We start from the raw sequence: 25,974 nt of genomic DNA on the forward strand, positions 1-25,974 counted from the left end.
GTTATCATAAACATTTAATTGCTGAAAGTCTACAATATTCAGATTTTCCTTTTATTAGTCTCACCTATTTATTCCTCCAGATGAAATTTATGACCTGTCAAATTCTACAACAAATTTTGCAGTTATCTTCTTTAGAACTGCATAATCTATAAATTAATTTTGGAAGAATTACTATCTTTTGATTACTTAGTATTCTCACCTAAGAACAATCCCTCCCTTTATCCAACCAACCCTACTTTTCTCTCAGTCAAAATGTGACTTTTTTAAAAAATAAATGAACCCTCAAAGGATTTCTTTTGCTGAAAGTGGGCTAAATTTTTGCCTAGTTGTTGATGCTAACTCCAAAAGATATTTACTAAACCTCTTCAAAAACAAAGTATGAAGTCCTCAGTCTACTATCTTATAGACATACATTGTAATATATATTATATAATCTAATCATTATGTTATGTACCTTAAGGTAATATAATGTTACATGTCAATTATACCTACATAAAACTGGGAGAAAAATCTCAGAATAATATTAGAACAGGCAGGTTTTTACAAACTACTCCACCATAATAATTCTTAACCTCTGTTTTGAAGATTTCATTGATCTTTTTGCCTGCCTTTTATATCTTAGACATAGTACACTCGTTGATATTAATAATAATAGCTAAAGTTTATAGAGACCATCCTTTAACTGTCTGATCAGAGTACCTGTATTCTGATCAAATTGTAAACTAAAATGGTAAAGAATTAAGTTGCAACATATTTCACCCCCTTGTTTTTAATATTGTTAAATACTTTTTAAAAGATACTTTTAAATACCTTAAAAAAAAACCATCTTTCTATAAATAACTCTAAAATATTAGGCACCATAGTAAATACCTCACAAATGTCTAATTTTTAGTCTCATACCTAAACAGAATTAAGTGTAAGTTCTCATCCTTAGATACATACCAAATGAGATCAAACAGTTACGTGTCTTACCCTTGCCACCTGTTTAGGCAGTAGCAACACTTTGGACCCACTTTGAGCTATATCTCAGAGTCTGAGCTTCTAACCTATCATGTTATCTTCCTCACCACAATTAAATGTGCCTGCTAATTATTACCTGGGAGAGAATTCTGCATCGAAAGTGCAAAAGTAAAACTGTGTTATATCAATCTTCAAATATTTTACAGGATAGAAAACAACCATCCATGAGCAGACTGCTATTAGGTGGCATACTTTGTAATTTTCTGATGGCCTTATCAAGGAGCAATTCTACTCCAAATACATCTAGTCCACTAAAATTTTCAGACCAAGGCATCATCTAGTTCAAAACTGAACATGCTCATTCCTTAAAATGATTCAAATCATGTTGTTTGTGTATTTGTGTGTGTGGGGGGGTGTGTTTGTGTATGTTTTAAATAGCCCCACTAACACCTATACCTCTGGAGCTATTTGGGGAAGAATAAAAGCCAAGTTCTTAAATGTTCACAGTGAATTATTTTACTGCCACTTTTCTCCTATTTAAAGCAGACTTTTTGCACAAATTTCAACATATAAAGTTGATAATTAAGAGCACTACAAAACTACATGTTTTAAAGAAATTAAAAAAAATCAAATTCTCAGTCAGCCAAAAATTTGGCATTCTTCACCTGTTCATTTCTTTCATCCCTCACATCTAATTGATTACCAATTTCTATGTAAAACATTTCCTGACCTCTTGAATTTGTTTCAACCAATTCAGTCCCAGCAACTGATTTAAGTTCATGCTACAAAAATCCTGAAGCAGTCTTTTCATTCATACACTCCTCCTTTGTCCACCAGGCTACTAAATTACCCTTTATAAATGGCAAATTTACTGTTTCAAATTTCCCAAGAAGTCTTTAATGAGTCTTCTTTAATTGTGGGGTAAAGTCCAACTTATTATCATGGACTACAAAGGACTTCATAGATCATAAAAGGATTCTATCTACCTTTTTAAAACTTCACATACCTATACTCCATTAATAGAGAAATGTCTGTAATTATGAACACCCTCATTCAATTATTACTGGGAACCTACTAAATATCAAGCCCTATCCATATTGTTCCTTCTCCTTGAACAAATACAACAGTATATAAGATCACCTCTCACAGAGCTTATTTTAGGGAGGAGACAAAAACTCAAAGAGAAAAATTTGCCATTTATAAATTATAAACTCTGTGAAGACAGCAAAATATAAGAATTGATGTGAAAGGTTTCCTAGGGGTAAATTTAAATTGACTGGACAAATGTCTATGTATATAACATTTGAACTAAGACCTGAGACCTGAATGGCAGGAAATAACCAACCATTCCAAAAACATAAAGAAGGGGAAATATGTGCAAAAGCCGTAAGTTAAGGATATATATAGAATATTACAAAAGTAAAAAGCAGGCTAACAAAACATAGGTGTCATGCGCTAGGAATTACTGAGTAGCTAATACTAAAATAGGTCAAACAACTGGGTGGGGCTTATGTAAAACCTTACAAGCTTGAGAGGTAAGGAGTTAGGTTGGGAGATACTGGAGGGAGCTCACCAGAAAGAGTTGTGAGGCATTGTGATTAAAAAAAAAAAAAAAATTCAACCTAATATATAGGAACAGATTGCAGAGGGGCAAGAGAGGAAGAAAGATGAGTTAAGGGGCTAGTACAGGAGTCAAACCAAGTTGTTTTTTTTTTTTTTTAAAAAAAAAAGACAGTATTCTGGGGCCTCCCAGGTGGCACAGCGGTTGAGCGCTGGGTTGTGAAGCTGCCCGCAGCCTCTGCAGCGCTGGTTCAATCCCTGGCCCGCGGGTGAGGGTCCCCACATGGCGCGCAGACCTCTCCTGCCGCCCGCTGCTTCCCTCAGCAGTGTACTTCGTCAGTCTGCCTGCTCTGCTCTCCCTCTGGCTCTGGTGAATTCTCTCACCCTCCTGCGCTTCTGACTGTACCCAATGCTTGTATAAATAAATAAATAAATCTTAAAAAAAAAAACAAAAACATGATAGTTTATCTGAAAAGGCAGTAAACATTTTTTTTTTTTTTTTTAAAAAGACAGTATTCTGGGTGAGAGTATTTGCCAAAGAGGGACAGAAATGGCAAGACTAGAAACAGCACAGAGGGAAAATCTCCAGGACTTGCTCACGAACTGACTCATCTCCATGCCTTCACACATACTGTTGTCAACTGATCCTTCCAAACCTATCTGAAAAACTCCCAGGTATTTCTTAAACCTTAAGTTAAATCTCAATCCTACATAAAATCTCCAATTTGCCTAGTCAAATTAGCTGTTAAGTCATCTACACTTGCAGAGAACTCTGATTATGTATTTAATCTATCACTTATTATTTTGTTACTACTCACGTCTTGCTTACTAGCAAGGGTACAGTTAGAAAGAGAGTCAAGTGTCATTGAGTAACTCCTAAGACCATCTAGCACTGACTCTACAAAAAAGGCCATCATAAAGTTAAAAGTACGTTTGCTATATATATCAAAATTTCTTTAGCATTGATATTCAGAGAGCTATAAAAACTGTATTAGGAATCTACTCTTCATGATTTCTAAACTCTATTAACACAGATCATCAGAAGAAAATATTTAACTCTAATATTTATTTTTACCATACCCTTTCAAAATTAAATTCTAAGTTAATTCTGGAAAAGGGAGAGAACAGGCATACTTTAACCAGTAAGTACAAATAGTATAGGTAATTACCTTATTGAAGGCAGCATAGTTTGCTGAAATGTTTGTGCAAACACTGGCAATAATCTTTTCAAGTATATAGGTGCCATTTCTGGATCTCCTTTTGGCTCATTACATTCTTCTTCATCTTTGTTTGTATCTTTCTTCTTCTTATCATCTCCTTTATTAACTGGACACATCCAGTCACCTGCAGACAAATATTGTTCAATAAATAATTGCTTGCAACATTTTTATAATGAGGAAAAAAGCACCAACATGTTCAAACTATAATTATTTCTTTCTAACAATAACTAAAATAAAATTAGGATGGTCTAGTAAAAGTGTTTATAAGAATACAAAAGAGGGCCTCCCTGGTGGCGCAGGCGGTTGAGCGCAGCACAGTGAAGCTGTCCGCAGCCTCCGCAGTGTGGTTCAATCCCGGCTGGCCAGGGAGATGCCCACATGGCATGGCAGACCTCTCCCATCCCGTCCACTGCTCCCCTCAGCAGTGTATTTCAGTCAGTCTGCCTGTTCTGTTGCCTGCTCTGTCTCTGGGTGAATCCTCTCACCCTCCCACAAATCTGGCCTGTACCCCGGTTCTTGTATGTATTAAAAATAAATATTTTTTTTAAAAAAGAAAGAAAGAATACAAAAGAACCTTAGTATGTCCAATGAGCTGAAATACAAACTAAAAAGATGTTTTTGGATACTCTACTTGATTCCAAAAGTAGATTCTATATTCATCTACTCTGAAAACTTAAAACATTTGGTCAAAGTACCCCAAATATACAATACACACTATTCTTTATGATATTTCCATATGCCTTAAACTTTTGATTTGGTCCTTTTAGAATCATGCAGTCAGGTCTCAAAGAACACAGAGGGGTACACTGTTAAAGGCTTATCAAAAATAAGAATATACATATTTATTTTACTTCACAGGAATAGTTGATTTAACATTACTGTTTATATAAATAACTAATTCTAAAGAAGAGAAGGTGAAAACTAATAGCAGATAACTTAAAAAGAAACACTACCACTCACCTGGAGACTGAAGAATAGCTACTACTTCACTGTGACCCCTTTCCCGAGCTTTATCTAATGGAGTTTTCCCATCTTCATCTCTCAAATCTGGGTTTGCACCATGTCGTAACAGAGTCTAGAAAAGCATTAAATTTGGATATAACAATTAACACCTCATTTCTTCAATATCCAACTCTGCAAACAAAAGGCTTACAGAATTACAGATCGTCCTCAATAAGATGGGGCTAAATCCCAATAACATCCATCCTAAATTGAAAATAGAAGTTAAAACCATTTTCAACACAGTACACTGTAAAATATTGATGTTTATCTTTGTGACCACATGGCTGGGAGCTGTACCTCACTGCCATTGCCTAGCATTAAAAAAAATATGGCAGGTCGTATTTCATTAGTCCAGCGAAAAGATCAAGATCAAAGTTCAAAATTTGAAGTAGAGTTTCTACTGAATGCAATCACTTTCTCACCACCATAAAGTTTAAAAATCTAAGTTGAGACCCTGTATTCAACCAAGCAGGTACCAATCCAAACCTCCGCCTTTGCACATTTCACCTTAAAAGTGCTCTACTTGTATCTTGAAGAAATCAGATTCATTTCAATGGCTTATTAACTAAAATTATGTTCATGTCTGAATCTATCATCTCTATCAAACTCCTTCGAAATTCTTTAAGAGAGTTACTAGTATTCAGTTTGTGATGTGGTAAATATCTTTTCCAGCCAATCACCCAGTTAAATCAATTCTTCTACAACGGCTTTAAATACTAAGTTTTAAATAAATAAATTTACACTGTTAACCAAAATTTTATCAATAATGTATTCCTTCCCCCTCAGAATGTTCATTTGGAAAAAAAGTATGTATCACAGTTTTTCCTATAAGCATTAGAGCTGCAGTTTTTTGACCTTTGTTACAATGTAAAAAATATATATCTTACACATACATGTCAGATAAGGATAAAGCTGAGGTACAGTTGATATATCTGACAAATAAGTGAAGACATATATCTATATATCAACAATGTATGCAGCACTGGCTAAAAACTCCAAATTGCTAGGCTCTGAATCATAATAATTCAATATTTTATTAATTCTAAATGCCACAGATTATTAATTATTAACGAGGAAATAATTATTAATTATTAACGAGGAAAAAACACAAATTAAATTTTGCAACAGTGCTTTCTTATTGCTCGGAATTTTTTTAACTTATTGGAGGAACTTTCATATATTAATTGAACAAGTAAAAAGATGAAAATATAACTGAAATATAAATACTTCTGTGACTTTATATTGACAAAATTCTTCATAATTACTTACATTTTGACTCATTGTTACCAATATTTGTGTTTCTACACTCAATGCTGCCATCCATGCCATAAAAATCATGATGATGCAGCATTTCTAAGAATACTCTTCAACAGGATTTTTCTTTCCAGTTACTAAAATTCATCTAACAATTTTTGTTCCATAGATAGGTAACACTGCTATTCCTAGCTGGTCAACAGCAATTATAAGACATTTCCCTATTTAAGAAATGTTAAAATGTATATGGGGGGGCCTCCCCAGTGGCGCAGCGGTTGAGCGCTGGGTTGCGAAGCTGCCCACAGCCTCTGCAGCGCCGGTTCAATCCCTGGCCACCGGGCGAGGGTCCCATATGGCACGCAGACCTCTCCTGGTGCCCGCTGCTTCCCTCAGCAGTGTATTTCGTCACTCTGCCTGCTCTGCTCTCCCTTCTGGCTCTGGTGAATTCTCTCTCCCTCCCGCGCTTCTGACTGTACCCAGTGCTTGTATAAATAAATAAATCTTAAAAAAAAAAAATGTATATGGAATGGTATGGGGGAACTGGGAGGTTTATCTTAGAATGAAAAACAAGAACATGTGAAGGTTTAATGACAATGACATGTCAAATGCTTAAGACACTGGATAGTACAGAACAAGTACTCAATGAATATTACCTACTATATCACTATTTGAAAAGGTAGCTGGAGCTCATTTTGGGCTGATAGATAATCAAGATAAATTAGGGTTAAGACACAATTTATTTGGCTCTTTGCTCCTACTCAGCCACTCAAAACTGCAAAATAGTATGTCAAAAGAAAATGGCTCCAAAAACTTTTATCATCCTTAGAAGTATCATTCTCACTAAACACTTAAGTCAAATTCACAGAATTCAGTTTTCCCAGCTTTAAAAGCTGTCACCAAAAAAATTTTATAGTGCAAAGATGACGACAGCAGCAGCTATCATTTGAACATCTATGATATACCAGCTGCTATATAAAAGCTTTTCAAAGCTGTGTGGAGGTTCCTCAAACTAGTAAAAATGGATTTTTCCATATGACCCAGTGATTCCACTCCTAGGAATCTACCCAAAGGACACAAAAACATTATTAATTTGAAAGGAAACCTGCACTCCTGTGTTTACTGCAGCACTACTTACAACAGCTAATATATGAAAACAACCTAAACGCCCAAAATCAGATGAATGGATGAAGATACAGTGTGTATATATACACAATGTAATACTATTCCACAAATAAAAAAGATAAAGTCATATCATTTGTAGCAACATGGATGGAGTTAGAAAGGATCATGCTCAGTGAAACAAGTCAGAAGGTAAAAGAAAAATATCATATGGTTTCACTCATAGGCAGAATATAGGGAAATCAAACAAAAGGTCCAAAAAAAAAAAAAAAAGCCAAAACTTGCAAGCAAACTATAGATCTGCGCATAGAGTGGGGGAGGGGGAAGGAGAGCAGTCATAGCAGGGGAGGGAAGAGCACAAGGGACTATGGTGATGGCCATTGGGTGATATGATAGTGAGAGATTTATGGGGACTACACCTAAGAGGAGATTTCAAATACTGTACAAAAATGAACAATAATGTAAGAAAATAAAATTTTTTAAAAATAAGAAAAATAAAAGCTTTTCAAGTATTTCATTATCACAGTAATCATTCTAGAAATATATACAAATTTATTCATAAATCTCAAGTCAAACTTAAGTAATGGGATCAAGGCCACCAAGTTTTATTAATGAGCCAAGATTTTCTAATTATCACAGTTTTTCATGTTAAAAATGTATACACACTTATTGATAAAACTGCAAGTCAAATCTAAGAAACCTGCTCAAGGCTACCGAGTCTTTTTCATCAATAAGCTGAGACTTGAATCAAAGTGCGTGTGACTTCAAAGCAAATTAACATTGGATCATGCCAAATTACTTCACAATATAAAAATTCTAGAGACCTAGATCATATATTCAGGTCAATACTTTTCATTTGCTCTCCCTGGGCCTCAATTTCCCCTACCTTTAACAAAACCCTCCAAAGTTCTTTGTTAAACTAAGAGTCAAAGATAGTATGCTTCTTCCACAAAGAGATCATTTGCTTTATTGATAAATAGAAACAACAGCAACATGTAGAAACTCATTCATTGCTAAGAGAAATTAGAAAGAGCCAAGTGTTCAACAAGAGATTAGTTTTTATATCATTCTAATTTTGGAACTATGGAAATGTTAAAAATTAAATTAATAATTGAAAAACCTGGATTTTACCTTTGCTACTTGAGGTCTTCCAAAACATGCAGCATAATGTAATGATGATGACCTTTGACCCCTATTAACATCAGCACCTCTTTCACAAAGAAATTCTACCTGTAAAATGATGAAGAATCATAAAAGTTGCCTTATTAATATTTCTCTTTGATTTAAAACATTAGCTTTTAATTATTAGCTTACCATTTCCTGAGTTCCAAAAGCAGAGGCCCAATTTAATAAAGTCTGACCCACATCATCCATAAAATTTACTTCAAAGGCTGGAAATTTAAAGAAAAAAATTTTTTTAAAAAGCCAACAAAATAATACAGACTTTTCCTAAAGTTGGAACTATTTAAAGATTGTTACTACTAATACTGTCTAACTACAGGGCTCCATTTACATATTTAGGTCAACTATGAAGTAGTAAAAAAATAAATAAACCTAAAGTCTGCTAAAAAAAGAATTCTAAAACTTTTAAACCACTAAGGATTCATGAGAAAAAGACTAGGTATACAGTACAACTCAACAGGGTATTAGTTGCCCCATATCACAAAACTTTAGAAAAGGAACTAATCCATAGCTATAGTTAAAAGAACACAAAAACAAATTTGATGACCAAGAAACACCTTTCACCAATTTGTTTGCTCATCACTGCAAGAAGTCTAAAAAAATTTATTATATGTTACTGTAATTCACTCATGTCAGTTCCATCAACCTTGAGAGAACAACAGCTTTTCAACCTGTAATTCACCTTTGAATTGACATGATAATCTGCTGGTAATATAACAGGTAAATTTCACTTATTCATTCACAAAGACCCAAGTCTTACCATGCACCAAACTGACAACCATACACATGAAGATGGGTGAGAAAGTGGGGATGCAGGTAGGGGGATAAAGGAGCCAACATTCTGTTATCTAGCAAAATTGTTAAAAACTGTCAAAAATTGGGCCTCCCCGGTGGCGCAGCAGTTGAGCGCGGTTGCAAAGCTGCCCGCAGCCTCTGCAGCACCGGTTCAATCCCCGGCTGCTCCCGGCCACCAGAGGAGGGTGCCAAATGGTGCGCAGACCTCTCCTGCTGCCGGCTGCTCCCCTCAGCAGTGTATTTCAGTCCTTCTGCCTGCTCTGCTCCCTGCTCTGGCTCTGGTGAATTCACTCACTTTCCCACGCTTCTGACTGTACCCAGTGCTTGTATAAATAAATAAATCATAAAAAAAAAAAAATCAACTCCCAGACATTTAAAAAAAAAAGTCAAAAATTTAGAAACTAAAAATTGCTTATATAATTCCTTAGCTCATGGGTTTTAAAAAATATTTTAAAAAGTAATTTCCAACCTCCTGTGTCAATTGCATCTATAAGTGCATCGGTATCTTTACTTCGAATGCAGTCTATAAGCTGCCGATGTGAACGCTCCCCAGAACTATCCAATCTCCGGAGTCCTGGGATTCTGCCTGTAGATCCAGCACTAGACTTTGGCAAAGCCTTTCGCCCTTCAAATAATAGCACCAAGAGAAGGTCAACCAAGCGCATGGTATCGAGCACACATCTTTCATCACCCTGCAATGCACTTTCAATTGAATCTGGAAGCTCTGATCTCAGGAGATCCTAGGGGAAAAAGTAGGAAGAAAAGAGAGCTCAATATATTTGCATAATAAAATATACTTTTTCTGAAAGATTACAAATCAAAGATTCAAAAATATACTCTTACATGTGTTACCACTGGAGAGCCTCTGCAGAGCGTTGAGAGCAGACTTACAATTGTCGACACCTGGTTACTCAATTTGGAATCTGCAGCTGTGGAAGGTGCTCCTGTGGTACTACGACCTGGTTTGCAGGCTGACGATGGCCCTGATACAGTACCACCAGCAGCAGCCATTCGAGATAATAGTTCCTCAGTTAATCCATGCTTGGCTAATGGAGCTGGGTCAACACCACGACGAGTAAATCGGTCAGCTAGTGATGCAAAACAGCGTAGAGCTCCATCTGAAACCTAAGAATATGAAGATATGAATATGGACAAAATTCACCTATAAGGGTCTAGAATACTTATTTGAATAGAGACTATAGCAAAGACATGACATATAATCTGTCTAGATTTAAATTCTGGTTCTACATTCTGCTTACTCTATAACCTAGAGATGATACTTAACTACTCAAGATCTCAGTTCCCTCATCTGTAAAATGGGGATAAAAATAGCATCTATAATTAATTGAACATAAATGAGAGGATGTATGTAAAGAACATAGATGGGCAATATTAAACAATATTATGTACAACTTTACCAAGATAAACTATGACTAGCAACAAAAAATAATGGACATTTGAACGGTAAGAAGATATTAAAAGTTTTTATTTTCCTTTTTAAAAAGTTTTTATTTTCTAAAGTATTTTGATTCAACAAGTTTACATATAAGAGTATAAATATTTTGGGTTTTTTTACTATAATGACATCATTTTTAATCAAAATAATTGTGCTGAATCAACAAATTACAGTGAAAGAGTACCTTTTACACTTGATCTTAGCCAAAAAGCAATGAAAAGTGCACCTTTTAGAAGTATAAGTTAAGAGTATTTATTTCTAAAACATTTAAATTTTAAGAAAAAATACATAATACTTTTATAATTTAAAATGTTTCACTATGGGGCCTCCCTGGTGGCACAAGGGGTTAAGCACCGCACTATGAAGCAATTTGCAGCCTCTGCAACATGAGTTCGATCCCGGGCTGGCCAGGGAGCAACCCACATGGCGCAACAGACCTCTCCTGACTCGCCCACTGATCCCCTCAACAGTGTACTTTGGTTGATCTGCCTGTTCTGTTCCCCACTCTTTTTCTGGTGAATCCTCTCACCCCCTACATCTCTGGCCTGTACCCCAGCTCTGGTATGCATAAATAAATCTTTAAAAAATAAAAATAAAATAAAATAAAATGTTTCACTATGGGGGCCTCCTTGGCAGCACAAGGGTTAAAGTCTCAGCATTATCAAGCTATTGCCAGCCACTGCAGCACAAGTACAATCCCTGGCCCCACTCTGTCGCTGGTGAATCCTCTCACCACCCCCACCTCTGGCCTACACTCCAGTTCTTGTATACATAAATAAAAACAAATCTTTTTAAAAAACAAGATGTTTCACTGCAAAAAAAAAAAAAAAAAAAAAGAGTACATATAGAAATACAAAAGAAAAGGATGGAATTACACCTCTACTTCATCAAGTGAAATGTTCAAATTACAGTGTATTAGTTATAAATGGGTTCGCTATAAATCGCTTTTTTTTAATTATTTTTTTAAGATTTATTTATTTATTTGTTTGTTTGTTTGTTTATTTATTTATTTATATGAGCACTGTGTACAGTCAGAAGCGCGGGAGGGTGAGAGAATTCACCAGAGCCAGAGCAGGGAGCAGAGCAGGCAGAAGGACCGAAGTACACTGCTGAGGGGAGTAGCGGGAGGCAGGAGAGGTCTACGCGCCATGTGGGACTCTCCTCTGGTGGCTGGGGAGCAGCCGGGGATCAAACCGGCGCTGCAGAGGATGCGGGCAGCTTCGCAACCCAGCGTTCAACCGCTGCGCCACCAGGGAGGCCCTATAAATCGCTTTTTGAAAATAAAGTATACAATGGTTTACTTACCTGATGATCTTCATGTTTTAATAAACTAGAGAGAGATTCTACACAAATTTCTAAAGAAGAATCTTGAGGTTCCATTTTGCCACAGAGTCTTGACACCACTGCCATGGCAGAATGCAAGGTATCTTTATGAACCAGGTGTCCACTGTCACGAATGAAAGTAAGCACACAATTTAAACCACCAGCCTCGAAGACTGCTCCTGATTCACGAGTGCATATTAGTTCTAACACCTACAACAACAAAACAAAATCAACAAAAGAATACAGTAAGTCCAATTTACATTTTCTAGAATCAGAAAAAACCTAACACACTCTCCAAATTTATCTATAGTCATATTTTTAAAAAGTAAAACAGAACTGATTTTAAAATTATATTTTATTTAGCCTAATATAACTAAAGCATCATCATTCTCATATGTAATCAATATAAAAACTGTTAGGTATTATTTCATTCTTTTATGTATTAGTCTTCAAAATCCCATTCATAGTTTATACTTACCACATATTTTAATTTGGGACAGACACATATGAAGTGCTCAATAGTAATATATGGATACATTATTGGAAAGTGCAGGTTTAGATGGTGAAATCTGCATTGCAAACTAAAGAACTACAAGCCATTTTTAGATGTTTGCAAAAGTCCTAGTTATTAAAAAATTTTTAAATAAATGTTAGCTCTTGGTATTATTCATCATCCTCAGCTACTCTATAAATATCAACATATTAAGTCAACTTTTATTTTCTAAATTATGTTGTGTTTATGGTGATTATATTAAACTAAAGAGTTAACAGCATCCACAGATCTTAGAGGCATAGCAGAACTGCAGACATTATTCTGTAAGCAAGAAAAATGTTTTAAACAGAGAGATATATATATAGCATAATCAAATTTCCAGTTAATTACTGTGGGGAACGGGATACAGGGAGAGTACAGAGGCAAATGCAAAAATTCAAACATTAATATTCAAGAGAGGACCGAGGCTTAACTAAGACAGTATCAGTGGAAACAAACAGGAAGAAATAAACTAGGAAAGGATTCAATTGTTAATTATATGAGTGGAGTAAAAAAAAGTATATAGAAGGATAAAGCATAGGTTTCTGTCTTGAGTGCCTAGGTGGAAGTTAATGCCAATTATCAAGAGTTTTCCTGTAACAAAAAATATTCAGATATCCAGTTGGAGATATTCAACAAGTCTTTCAATATCGAGTCTATGTCTTAAGAGAAAGTTCAAGTGTAGAGATAAAGAAGTAACAGACAAATACATAAAAATTATATTGATGAGACTAGGGAAAGATTAGTTGTAAGAAGGCAAAAGCAGAACCTTACGAAACACTACCACTGAAGAATGAATTAGGTAAGAATTACCTACAAAGGTATGGAGAGAGGAGTAAGGTGTAATAGACAAGAAAACATTTGGAAGTACAGATCAATAAATAAGCAAAGAAGTCAAGTCTCAGTCCTGAAAGAAACATGAAATGATGTTATCAAGAGAATTAAAGGATAAAAGGATAAAAGTTCTGAATAGAAAAATGGAAACTCTTCCTCTGAAGTTAGATACAGATAAAAATCTATAGACACAAACGCAGAAAGTCAAGATGTTAACACCTAAAATAACAGGTCTCAAAGTGTGGGGAAAACATTTTCTGAGAGCCTGGAGTTAGAACTTTTTTCATAATAATACTATAAAAGTAACTTCTTCATTTTCTCTCAGAAGTATAAGGAATTTTACAAAAGCTACATGAAGTGTGATATAACGACAGACCAAATGCAGAGGCACATATGAAGATCTAGTTGTCGCCTTCTACTGAGACAAATATTTTTTTTTTAAAGATTTATTTATTTATAGAAGCACTGGGTACAGTCAGAAGCGCGGGAGGGTGAGAGAATTCACCAGAGCCAGAGCAGGGAGCAGAGCAGGCAGAAGGACCGAAGTACACTGCTGAGGGGAGCAGCGGGCGGCAGAAGAGGTCTGTGGGACCCTCCTCCAGTGGCTGGGGAGCAGCCAGGGATAGAACCAGCGCTGCAGGGGCTGCGGGCAGCTTTGCAACCCAGCGCTCAACCGCTGCGCCATCGGGGAGGCCCGAGACAAATATTTTTAGGGAGAGCTGCAAAAATGCTTAAGAATGCTAATCTTCTCATTAATTTCCTATTTGCTTAGGAAATTTTTTTTACTAAAAATATAATACATTAACATTTTATTATTTTAAAATAAGTTAGTATTTTAAATCACTGAATTTTAACATCTAATATGGTAAATGTAATTAGATATAATCTACATAAACAAAAGCTTCTTGGGGGGGTCCTCAATAATTTAAAGCTAGTAAAGGGATCCTGAAATAAAAAGTTTAAAAATTATTGACCTATAGCAGCAAGAATCATAAGATTAGCAGTAAAAGTAAAATCAAAATACGTTCACAGAATAGTTCCAATATAACTCTTGACCAGTACTGAAGTTTTTAGTGTCAAAGTTTAAAATTTTCCCACTACAAATAAAACAAAGCCGCCAACTCTAAATGGAGCATAGCAAAATAGTTAAAAGAAAAACGATATTGACAGCACCTATTTCGTATGGAGGTGTCATGAAGATTAAATGAGTTAATAATATATGTAAAGTACTTAGTATAATGTTTGGCACTGGTGGTGTTAGTTGTCAAGGTTACTGCTGCCACTTTAAAAAAAAATCATTTTGGGGGCCTCCCCTGGTGGTGAAGCGGTTGAGCGCTGGGCTGCGAAGCTGACCGCATCCTCTGCAGCACCAGTTCCATCCCCAGCTGCCGGCAAGGGTCCCACATGGCGTGCAGACCTCTCCTGCCGCGCCCGCTGCTCCCCTCAGCAGTGTACTTCGTCAGTCTGCCTGTTCTGTTCCCTGCTCTGGCTCTGGTGTATTCTCTCACCCTCCCGTGCTTTCTGACTATACCCTGTGCTTGTATAAATAAATGAATAAATCTTTTTTTAAAAAAAAATCATTTTGGATAAAAACCTATCTCAGAGCCTCCCTGGTGGCACAAGCAGTTAAGACTCAGCACTATGAAGTTATAGGCAGCCATGCAGCACGAGTTCAATGCCGGCCAGGGAGCTAACCCACATGGCACAGCAGACCTCTCCTGTCTGGCCCGCTGCTTCCCTCAGCAGTGTATTTCAGTCAATCCCCCTGTTCTGCTCTCCACTCTGTCTCTGGTGAATCGTCTCTCTCACACACACCCCCACACCCCCACCGCAGTACCTCTGGCCTACACCCCAGCTCTTATATGCATAAAGAAATGAAATAAATCCTTAAAAAAATAAAATATCTCAAAGTGGCTACCAGGAACCAAAGAGCATGGATGCAGTTTAGAAGAGCATTATCAGTGACCTACAAATTACCACAAAGATTTCTTTTCTCAAGTCACATGAATCTCCTCTGAAGTCACATGGACTGTGACTTCCAATGTGGAAAGAGTTTTTTTTTAAGAAAAATATATTTTTTATTCTCTAAGTGATCTTCAAATAAGGCAATAAATACTTACCTTTACACATTGTTCAGCTAAGTCTCTGCTAGTCCTGTTGTTTAGTTCAACTACAACCAAACGATTACAAAGTGCTTTTATAGCTCCATCTACCCCAACAATCCTCCGGGTACATTCTGCAGATACATCCAAGTAGTATGTTATAGCACGGGCTGTCACCTCTAACACATTGTCTGGAGCACTTTCATCAAGAAATATTTTGCAGAGGGCTGGTAAAAAAGTTCGAGGGGGACATCTGTAGTAAAAGAAATCATATTACACTTAGAATCACTAATTTCTTAACATCAAAATATTAAAATAAATATAAGCTACAATACATCACTTCTTACTATGTCTGCGCAAGTAATGTTTCTGACACTGTCTTTGCATCCATAACAATACTCACAGATTAGGGTCAGAAAAAGGGGGGTGGGATTTGTATGGGGAATATAACCAAAATGAAAATGCATACATTATGCAAAAATGAAAAGCGATGTAAGAATTATATAAAATAATTTATAAAAAGATCCAGAAGCAACTTAAAAAAAAAACAATACTCATAGACTGATTTCATTATTGCTGAAAATGTCAAGTTGTAAACAGTTTTAAGTAGCAGTATTAACTTGAAACCATGTTAAAAAAAATTCCTAATTCAATACTGACCCCAAACATCAACTATCTATAAAACCTACCCTAATTTCTTCAAATAATTAAGGGATATGTTCACATACTTAAAAGTTCACAAAAACAGTATCCACCTTATTTATTGTATTTTATTTATATAGTGTAATTTATTTCCTTGTTTACATTAAGAGTTCCTGAAGGCCAAGGATATTATTCAATTCATGTTTTATGCAAACAAGTGCTGACTGAAATTTAAGAGTCCAGGGCAAAACAGAGAACAGGTATTGTGACCTTTCTGATTCTGCTTCATCTGTGAAGCAAAAATAGTATCTACATAAAACCTACTTTATAAGGCTATTATGAAGAATAAATGACATTATGTACATTAAACATTTACCTAAGTACGTTGGCACCATATTAAACTAACTTTACCTCCCCTTTCGTCTGGTGAATAGTCTAATGCCTGCTACATAAACCTGCATAAGACAGTTTTATCAAAAACAGAGTTTGTGGGCCTCCTGGTGGCCTAGGGGTTAAATCTCAGTGCTATGACCTTAAAGGCCCACCGCTACAGCCTAAGTTCCATCCCTGGCCAGGTAGCTAACCCACATGGAGCAGCAGACCTCCCCTGTTTCACCTGCTGCTCCTCTTAGTGTATTTCAATAGATCTGCCAGTTCTGCTCCCCACTCTTTCTCTGATGAATCCTCTCACCACCTGCACCTCTGGTCTATACCTAGTTCTTCCAGCAAAAAAAACAAACAACAGAGTTTGTGAGATATCAATAATAACCTTTCTATTTAGCAATACTTAAAAGTATGAAAGATCCTAATTTACATTTAGTAGAAATCTCAGTTATGTGACATCAAATACATTCTCTAACTTCTCTGAATAGACTACACTGTAATAGGGCTACAGATAACACGCTAATATTCTCAACATTTTGGTGGGATGATCTTTCCTCAAATTTTTAGTATGTGCGTATCTTTAGTAGTTTTTTTTTTTTAAAGATTTATATTTATTTATGCATACAAGAGCTGGGGTACAGGCCAGAGGTGCGGGGGGGGTGAGAGGATTCACCAGTGACAAAGTGGGGAACAGAATAGGCAGATTGACTGAAACACACTGCTGAGGGGAGCAGGGGAAGAGTCAGGAGAGGTCTGCTGCGCCACGTGGGTTGCTCCCCAGATGGCCAGGGGAGCAGAGGCTGCAAATCGCTTTATAGGTTCTGTCCTAACCCCTTGCGCCACCAGAGAGGCCCTCTGTAGTTTTTCTTTTTTTTTTTATTTTAGTTATTTTTGCATAGAAGAACTGGGGTGTAGGCCAGAGGTGGGGTGTGTGTGTGAGTATTCACCAGAGACAGAGTGGGGAGCAGAACAGGTAGATTTACTGAAATACATTGCTAAGGGGAACAGCGAGAGAGATAGGAAAGATCTGCTGTGCCATGTGAAGGCCAGCTCCCTGGCAGGGGATCAAACTCAGATCATTGGAAAGATAGTACTGACTTATTCCCTAGGCCGCCAGAGAGGCCCTTTAGTAGCTTTTTTTTTTTAATACCTGTTTGAACATCAGTGTAACTCTATAGTTACAATCTGCTTAGAAGGTATCAGTTTAAGGTGTCAAGCAGCAGGAATATTTAAGAAAATTTTAGAAGACTTCTTAGATTCAGTATTTATCAGTTACTGGGTTAAACTCAAGTGGTTTTTATTAGCAAAATGAAACTATGGCAAAGTAGTCACATAACTTAATAAGGTAGTCAAGTACTATAAGTAGGTTCATATAAAGTTCTGAGAAAGAATGCTCAATTCAGGGGATAGGGATAAAGGAAAATCTCACAAAAAGAGAAGAAAATTAATTTAATCAAGGTATTTTTCACCTTGAAAAGTTATTGCAAGGATTTAAAAGATTATCAACAAACCATATGGTAGAAGTTGGCTAATCAAACAAGTTCTAGCATTCTAACAGCACATGCAAAGGATGGAAGGATGGAGACTTCGATTACATGAAATGGCAGACTATATTTTCCAAAGATATCCACAGTTGTTTCTATCCTCATATATTCATAAACAGACATTTTAATATTTTTGCATTATTGTACCTTGCAGATAATTTTTTTTTACACAAATTGAAGGTTTGTGGCAACAATGTATGGAGAAAGTCTATCGGCACCATTTTTCCAACAGCATGTGGTCACTTCATGTTTATGTGTCATGTTTAATTAATGTATGTACACTGTTCTTTAAGACAGTAAGCTACTGCACACTTAAACAGATTACAGTATAGTAAAAATAACTTTTATATGCAGTGGGAAACCAAAAAATTCCTGTGACTCACTTTACTGTCATAATCACTTTGTTACAATAAAGCCTGAACTGAACCCGCAATATCTCTAGGGTTTGTCTGTATTCTTTTTCATAATGTGACTTTGATATCTTCCCTTTGAGAGGGCCTGTAAGGGCAGGACAGGCCACAGTGCAGGTTTTCTATGATCCAGCAGACCGGGTAAAGGAGGAATCAGAGTCCTCAGTGGTTTTTGCAGGTCTTTTATTGGGATTTACCCAGTACACAGCAGGCCAAGGGTGCTGGGGGGCCGGGAGGCTGGCAGTCCTCCCAGCCCTCAGCAAATCCTCACTCTATCTGGGCTCTCCGGTGATCTCTGCTTCGGGTACTTCTTTCTCGGCTTCTCTTTCGGCTTCTGTTCGTTCTTGGCTTCTACTGGCGTTCCCGTGACGCTGCCCTTAAAAGCACAGTCTTAGCCCAGGTGGATCTCATCTACCTATGCCCACACCCTACACCAGGTGCCCGCCATCAGGCATGCATTCAGGACCGCAAGGATCCATCATCTATCCTGATGGCGGGAGGGCAGAAAAGCCTGACATTTTTTCTTTACCCTACAGGGCCTATGTTCCCAACCCTTGAAACTGGGTAAGTTTATAATCACAGTAAAAGTCACCAAGTTGTGCCTTCTAAAGCTAAACTAATAGAAGCTTCTGGATTCTCCTGGAATTCTCGCTTTTAGAATATAACCACTATGCTATGAGAAAGTTTACACTGCCACATTATAAGGTGACATGCAGGTATTGCAACAAACCAACCCGAGAGGTCCCAACTGAAAACCAGTATCAGCAGCATGTGAGAGCACAAGTCATCAAATGATTCCAGAGCCTAGGCATCAACCTGTTATGTACAAGATTATAATACAAATATTTCTTAGAAATTGCTTATTTTCTGGGCCTCCCTGGTGGCGCAAGGGATTAAGACGCAACCTATGAAGCTATCCACAGCCACTGCAGCAAGAGTTCAATCTCCGGCCAGGGGGTTACCCAAATGGCACAGCAAACCTCTACTGCCTCACCTGCTGCTCCCCTCAGCAGTGTGTTTCAGTAGCTCCACCTGTTCTGCTCCCGACTTTGTCTCTGGTGAATTCTGTCACCCCCCACAAGTCTGGCCTGTACCGCAGTTCTTGTATGCATAAATAAATAAAACTTAAAAAAAAAAATTTGCTTATTTTCCTAAATATCATATCATGACTATCTTTCCATATTAATATAAACAGAAATGGCTTGGTCTTTCTAATGTCTACATAATTTGCAATATAATAAACAGCCATATAGTATTAACCATTTAAGTGGTTTCCAGTATTTAACTACTAAGAAACTGATGCAGTGAACATTATTACATCTTTTCACACTTGTTACAGTATTTATGAAGGAAAGATTCTGTGTTTCTATGTGCACATTTTTAGCTTGACAGCTATCAAAATGACTTCTAAGAAGACTATGTCAATGTCTAATCCCACTAGAAGCACTTCACAGTACCTATTTCCCCACTCCTAGCCCAAACAGAATTATTATTACCTTTGAATTTTTGCTAAGTTGATAAATTATTTTTAAACTTTACTTCATAAAATTTGTCTATGACAGAATTAACAAGCTTTTCAAATTAAACACAGAATATTTAAGTCCCCACCAAGAAAATTATTAACAACCTAAAGTTATATACACAAACACACACAAAGACCTTCAGGATATAGAAAGTCTAATCGGTATAGCAAAAGACAAAAATAAATCCTCAAATAAGTTCAATAATCCTTATTTTCTTTAAATAATCTAACAGATGATTTCCTTATGAATATGGACTTGAGGTAAATACGAAACAAAACTAACATAATGGACATATATTAACATCACTTAAAATTTTCTATTCTCATTTCCCTTTTAAAAATCAAAATTTAGGGCCTCCCCAGTGGCGCAGCGGTTGAGCGCTGGGTTGCAAAGCAGCCCGCAGCCTCTGCAGCGCCGGTTCGATCCCCGGCTGTCAGGCGAGGGGCCCACATGACATGCAGACCCCTCCTGCCGCGCCCACTGCTCCCCTCAGCAGTGTACTTCGTCCGCCTGCCTGTTCTGTTCCCCACTCTGGCTCTGGTGAATTCTCTCACCCTCCCGCACTTCTGACTGTACCCAGTTCTTGAATAAATAATCTTAAATAAAAAACAAAAAATAAAAATAAAAATTTACTAACCTATCTACCCATTTGTTCCTGTAAGAAACGGTAACTTGCAACATTATTTTCAACTATATTTTCTACAATCAACTCTAAAATTTAAAACTCTCAGGAACCACAAGGTACAAAAACTTATCAACATGTACCATCAGGGAAATGCAAATCAAAACCACAACGATATACCAGCTCTCATTTGTGAGAATGGCCCATATCATAAAAGAACAGAAACAAGTGTTGGACATGGAGAAAAAGGAACCCTTGCACACTGGGTTATTACTGGGAATGTAAACTAGTCCAGGCCCTAAGAAAAGTAGTATGGGACGTTTCTCAAAATATTAAAAATAGATATACCATATGATCCAGCAATTCCACTCTTAGGTATCTACCTGAAGAATTCAAAAACATTAATTAGAAGGGATATATACAATTTTATCTTCTCTGCAGCACAATTTACAATAGCCAAGTATGGAAACAACCGAAGCGCCCAAGGATATATGAACAGATTAAGATGATATGGTATCTGTATGGAATACCAATCAGGTCTAAGAAAAGATGCACTCTTTCCATTTGCAACAACATGGATGGAATTGTAGGGGATTATGCTAATTAAGCAAAATAAATCAAAGAAGACCGTACCATATGGTTTCACTCTATATCAAATAAAAGCAAACAAAAAATCAACCCTATAAATCCTAGTGTAAAATTGAGCCTACCAGTGGAGCAGGGAGATGTGGAGTAACAAAATTAGGAGGGAACACAATGGACTATGGTGGAGAACTTGGTGGTAAGTTTGGGGTGGTAATATGTATCTCAAACACTGTGATCCTACACCTCTGAATTATATAGCGTGCTATAAATCAAATGTTACCCCCACACACACACAAAAGCAGTAACACTGTGAAATTAGTTATGAGAAAGTAATTATTTACAAACATTTTTGGTTACACTTCTGTAAATAATTAAATATTATTTCAAATAAGAAAACTCGGGCCTCCCCTGGAGGGGCAGCAGTTGCGCACTGGATTGCGAAACTGCCCGCAGCCTCTGCAGTGCCAGTTGGATCCCTGGCCACCGGCGAGGGTCCCACATATAAGAAAACTCTGACTTCCTCATATATCTAATTTTTATTTATTTTTTTAAGATTTATTTTTATTTATACAAGCATTGGCATACAAGCCAGAGGTGCGGGAGGATGAGAGAATTCACCAGAAACAGAGCAGGGAGCAGAACAGGCAGAAGGACCGAAGTACACTGCTGAGGGGAGCAGCGGGCAAGACAGGAGAGGTCTGCCTCACCATGTGGGAATCTCCCTGGCCAGGAATTGAACTGCTGCTGTAGAGGCTACGAACAGCCTCACAATGCTGCACTCAACCTGCCGTGCCACCAGAGAGGCCTATATATATATATATATATATATATATATATATATATATATATATATTTAATTTATTTATACAAGAGCTGGGGTACAGGCCAGAGGCGGGAGAGGGTGAGAGAATTTATCAGAGACAGAGCAGGGAACAGAACAGGCAGACTGAAACACACTGCTGAGGGGAGCAGCAGGTGAGACAGGAGAGGTCTGCTGCGCCATGTGGGTATCTCCCTGGCCGGCTGGGAATCGAACCCAGGTTGCAGAGGCTGTGAACAGCTCACAACACTGTGCTTAACCCACTGCGCCACTGTGGGGAGGCCCCCTCATATATCTAATTTTTGAAGTCGACAGTTCAAAAAAATCTATCAGGCAAAGATGTATCTCCCAAAATGTATATACAAACATGCTCACTGCAACATAACCTATGTATCTACTAATAAGCACATGACTAAGTATAAGACACCCACATATTAGCAGATTTTGTAAAGCTAATTCTAAGATCTTGCTATGATGCAAAAATTGCTTGGCAGAAATGTTAAAAGAAAAAAATCATATCTATTATGGTGTTTATCATAAAAATAAGCAGAGAAGAAATTAGAATAAAAAGTTAAAGTGGGGGCCTCTCTGGTGGCACAAGGAGTTACATGTCAGCACTATGAAGCTATCCACAGCCACTGCAGCACAAGTTTGATCCCCAGCAAGGGAGGTGACAGCAGATCTCTCTTGTCTAGCCTGCTGCTCCCCTCAGCAGTGTATTTCAGTGGATCTGCCTGTTCTGCTCCCCACTCTCTCTGATGAATCCTCTCACCCCTCCCCCACACCCCTGGATTACACCCCAGTTCTTGTATGCATAAATCTTTTTAAAAAAAATTTAAGGGCCTCCCCGGTGGCACAGCGGGTTGAATGCTGCACTGTGAAACTGTCCACAGCCTCTGTAGCACGGGTTCGATTCCTGGCCGGCCAGGGAGTTACCCACGTGGCGTGGCAGACCTCTCCTGCCTCGCCCACTGCTCCCCTCAGCAGTGTCTTTGGTCCGTCTGCCTGTTCTGCTCCCTGCTCTGTCTCTCGTGAATTCTCTCACCCTTCTACACCTCTGACCTGTACCCCAGTTCTTGTATAAATAAAATCTTTTAAAAAAAAACTAGTGCTGGGCCTCCCCGGTGGCGCAGCGGTTGAGCGCTGGGTTGCGAAGCTGCCCTCAGCCTCTGCAGCGCCAGTTCAATCCTCGGCTGCTCCCCGGCCACCGGAGGAGGGTCCCACATGGCGCGCAGACCTCTCCTGCCACCCGCTGCTCCCCTCAGCAGTGTACTTCGGTCCTTCTGCCAGCTCTGCTCCCCGCTCTGGCTCTGGTGAATTCTCTCACCCTCCCGTGCTTCTGACTGTACCCAGTGCTTGTATAAATAAATAAATAAATCTTTTAAAAAAAAAAAAAAAAAACCTAGTGCTTAAAAATAAATAAAGTTAAAATGGCTTATTTCTAGATGGTACAATCATTGGTAATTTTCGTTCTCTAAGGCTCTCTGATTTTTCCAAATTTCCAAAACAAATGTATTAGTAACTTCCCAAAATAACTTTAAACTTGGGACTAGTTAACTGGTACTAATAAGTTTATTACAGCCTCTTTCTCCCAGTGATTACAACCAAAAACCTTGGACAGAATGTAAAAATGTAACTGAGGACCCTGAAAAGTAGACAAAACAGACAGAATGGGAAAAGAAGGCAAAGCTTAAGTAACAACCCATGAGGGAAGGTAGTTCACAGGGTTTATTTCCTCTCCTCTTCTGGGATTGGCACCTGGATAGGCAAAGTCCCCTAAGTATGTGACAGAAACACACAACAAAAACTTTGAGAGAACCAAGAAATAGAACCTCTGTGAGCCAGAGGATATGAGGAGAAATTCCTGGGATTTTTTACTCCCACCCAGACCCCCCCCCGGCCAGTCACAGCATATAAGCCCCAGACTAGACCCTACATGATGCACACACAGTGCAGTATAGGTAGCATGTGTATCTAAAGCCCCAGAAGAACTGGGAACTAAGAGAAACCCTTAGTAAAAGAGCATCAGAGGAATTCTGTAATTTCCACCACCCCCCTTGCTATTTTCCCCTTAATGGCAATCCCAGAAAGTTACTCACAGCACAAAGGGGAAGAAGAGTGGAGGGTGGGTGATGGGGGTATTATAGCTAAAGCTGCAAAAGAGCCTCAGTTATTACAAAGGGCTTTAGTGCTGAAAGATATGGGCAAAATCTCCAAGAGAAAAGACTAGAAAAAGGATCCCTGCCAGACAATCCTAAATGCTCCTCCAAACAGCTCATGTGAGAATGGTGTTAAAGAATAACAAAGATTTTGACAACTGAACTGTAACATAATCCATTTCTCAAGTACCAGACTAAACTCTGAATGACACATGCCTAGAGTTGACTCAAACACCTTAACAAAAGCAACAAGATCACTGACATTGGCATTTCACCCACAGAGGGCAAGACAGAACTTGCAATCAAATTCTAACAAGGCTGACTGCATGCCAAAACAAATAAATGAATGAATATTCTGCTGAGGGTTTTTATAAAGTCCAGAGCCTAACAATGTAATAGTCCAAATGTCTAGGAATAACGTGGGAACACAAATTAGTATAATCTAATTTGACCAAGTCCAAAAAAAAAAAAAAAACCCAAAAGTCAACAGAAATAATCCTGAGGCAACCTAGATGCCAAAATTAAGTTGCATCTGAATCAGCTGTTATATACTCCACCAAGTAAATCTGAATATTCTGGAAATGACTAGAAATAGCTTTCAAAAGAGAAATAGGGGGCCTCCCAGGTGGCAGAAGGGTTAAGTCTCAGTACTATGAAGAACCCCAGCCAGAAAGTTAACCCTTATGGCACAGCAGACCTCTCCTGTTTTCCCCACTGCTCCCCTCAGCAGTGTATTTCAGTTAATCCGCCTGTTCTGCTCCCCATTCTGGCTCTGGTGAATCCTCTCACCACCCCCACACCTCTGGCCTACACCCCAGTTCTTAAAAAAAAAAAGATTGTTGACTATATTAATAGCAAAGCAAACTTCAGAACGATGATATTATCAAAAATAAAGAGGAACATACATAATAAAAGGGTCCATTCACCAAGAAAACTCAATCTTTGTTTTTTTAAAGATTTATTTATTAATGCATACAAGAACTGGGGTGTAGGCCAGAGGTGTGGGGGGTGAGAGGATTCACCAGAAACAGAACAGGCAGAATGACTGAAATACACTGCTGAGGGGAGCAGCAGGCGAGACATGAGAGGTCTGCTGTGCCATGTGGGTAGCTCCCTGGCAGGGGATCAAACTCATGCTGCAGGGAGTGCCAATAGCTTGATGGCACTGAGATTTAACCCCCTGTGCCACCAGGGAGGCCCAAACTTAACAATCTTAAAGGCACTTTAAAGACCTCACTAATAGTTTCTAAATACATAAAACAAAAACAGAACTTAAGAGAAAAAGGCAAATCTAAATTATACTCAGGGGACTCCCTGGTGGCGCAGCAGGTTGAACACAGCGCTGTGAAGCTGTCCGCAGCTTCTGCGGTACCAGCTCGATTCCCAGCCAGCCAGGGAGATTCCCATATGGCGCGGGCAGACCTCTCCTGTCTTACCCCCTACTCCCCTCAGCAGTGCATTTCTGTCCTTCTGCCTGTTCTGCTACCTGCTCTGTCTCTGGTGGATTCTCTCACCCTCCCGTGCCCCAGTGCTGGTATAAATAAATAAAATCTTTTAAAAAAAATAACTTATACTCAGAAACTTCAATATTTCTTTCGGTAACCCATAAAACTTCAATTTGCTCCTTCAGTAACTCATAAAACAACTAGTACTAATTTGACACAGACTGCTCCACCCAACAACATTCTTTCAAGTGTATGTGGATCATTTACCAGAAATAGACTATATCATGGGCCATAAAACAAATCTTACTGAATTTAAAATAATTAAAATATAAAGTATGTTCTCTGAACACAACAGTACCATAAAAATATCTAGAAAATCTTCAAATATGTGGTAATTAAGCAACACATTTTTAAATAACCTAATATTTTAATCTTATTAAATCAACCAATTATTTGACACACTACTGAAACTCAAAAAGAATTAAGTAAACTGAAGAGTCC

The 25,974-nt window shown here is 37.9% G+C and overlaps 1 protein-coding gene across 8 annotated transcripts in view; it reads right to left on the reverse strand.

Annotated features, from left to right (window-relative positions):
* HECTD1 (HECT domain E3 ubiquitin protein ligase 1) overlaps nt 1-25,974 on the reverse strand; it is a gene marked incomplete at both ends in the record, with an annotated part of 83,282 nt that overhangs the window by 47,348 nt on the left and 9,960 nt on the right. For all 8 annotated transcript variants that reach the window (XM_084240749.1, XM_084240748.1, XM_084240744.1 and 5 more), the window contains 8 exons: nt 3,690-3,864; nt 4,701-4,815; nt 8,247-8,345; nt 8,430-8,506; nt 9,562-9,832; nt 9,936-10,217; nt 11,854-12,081; nt 15,358-15,592. In XM_084240749.1, coding sequence (XP_084096875.1) covers nt 3,690-3,864; nt 4,701-4,815; nt 8,247-8,345; nt 8,430-8,506; nt 9,562-9,832; nt 9,936-10,217; nt 11,854-12,081; nt 15,358-15,592 — 1,482 coding nt within the window. The remainder of the gene's footprint in view (nt 1-3,689; nt 3,865-4,700; nt 4,816-8,246; nt 8,346-8,429; nt 8,507-9,561; nt 9,833-9,935; nt 10,218-11,853; nt 12,082-15,357; nt 15,593-25,974) is intronic.

Source organism: Talpa europaea (genome assembly GCF_964194135.1).
Source record: "Talpa europaea genome assembly, chromosome: 8".
NCBI lineage: Eukaryota > Metazoa > Chordata > Mammalia > Eulipotyphla > Talpidae > Talpa > Talpa europaea.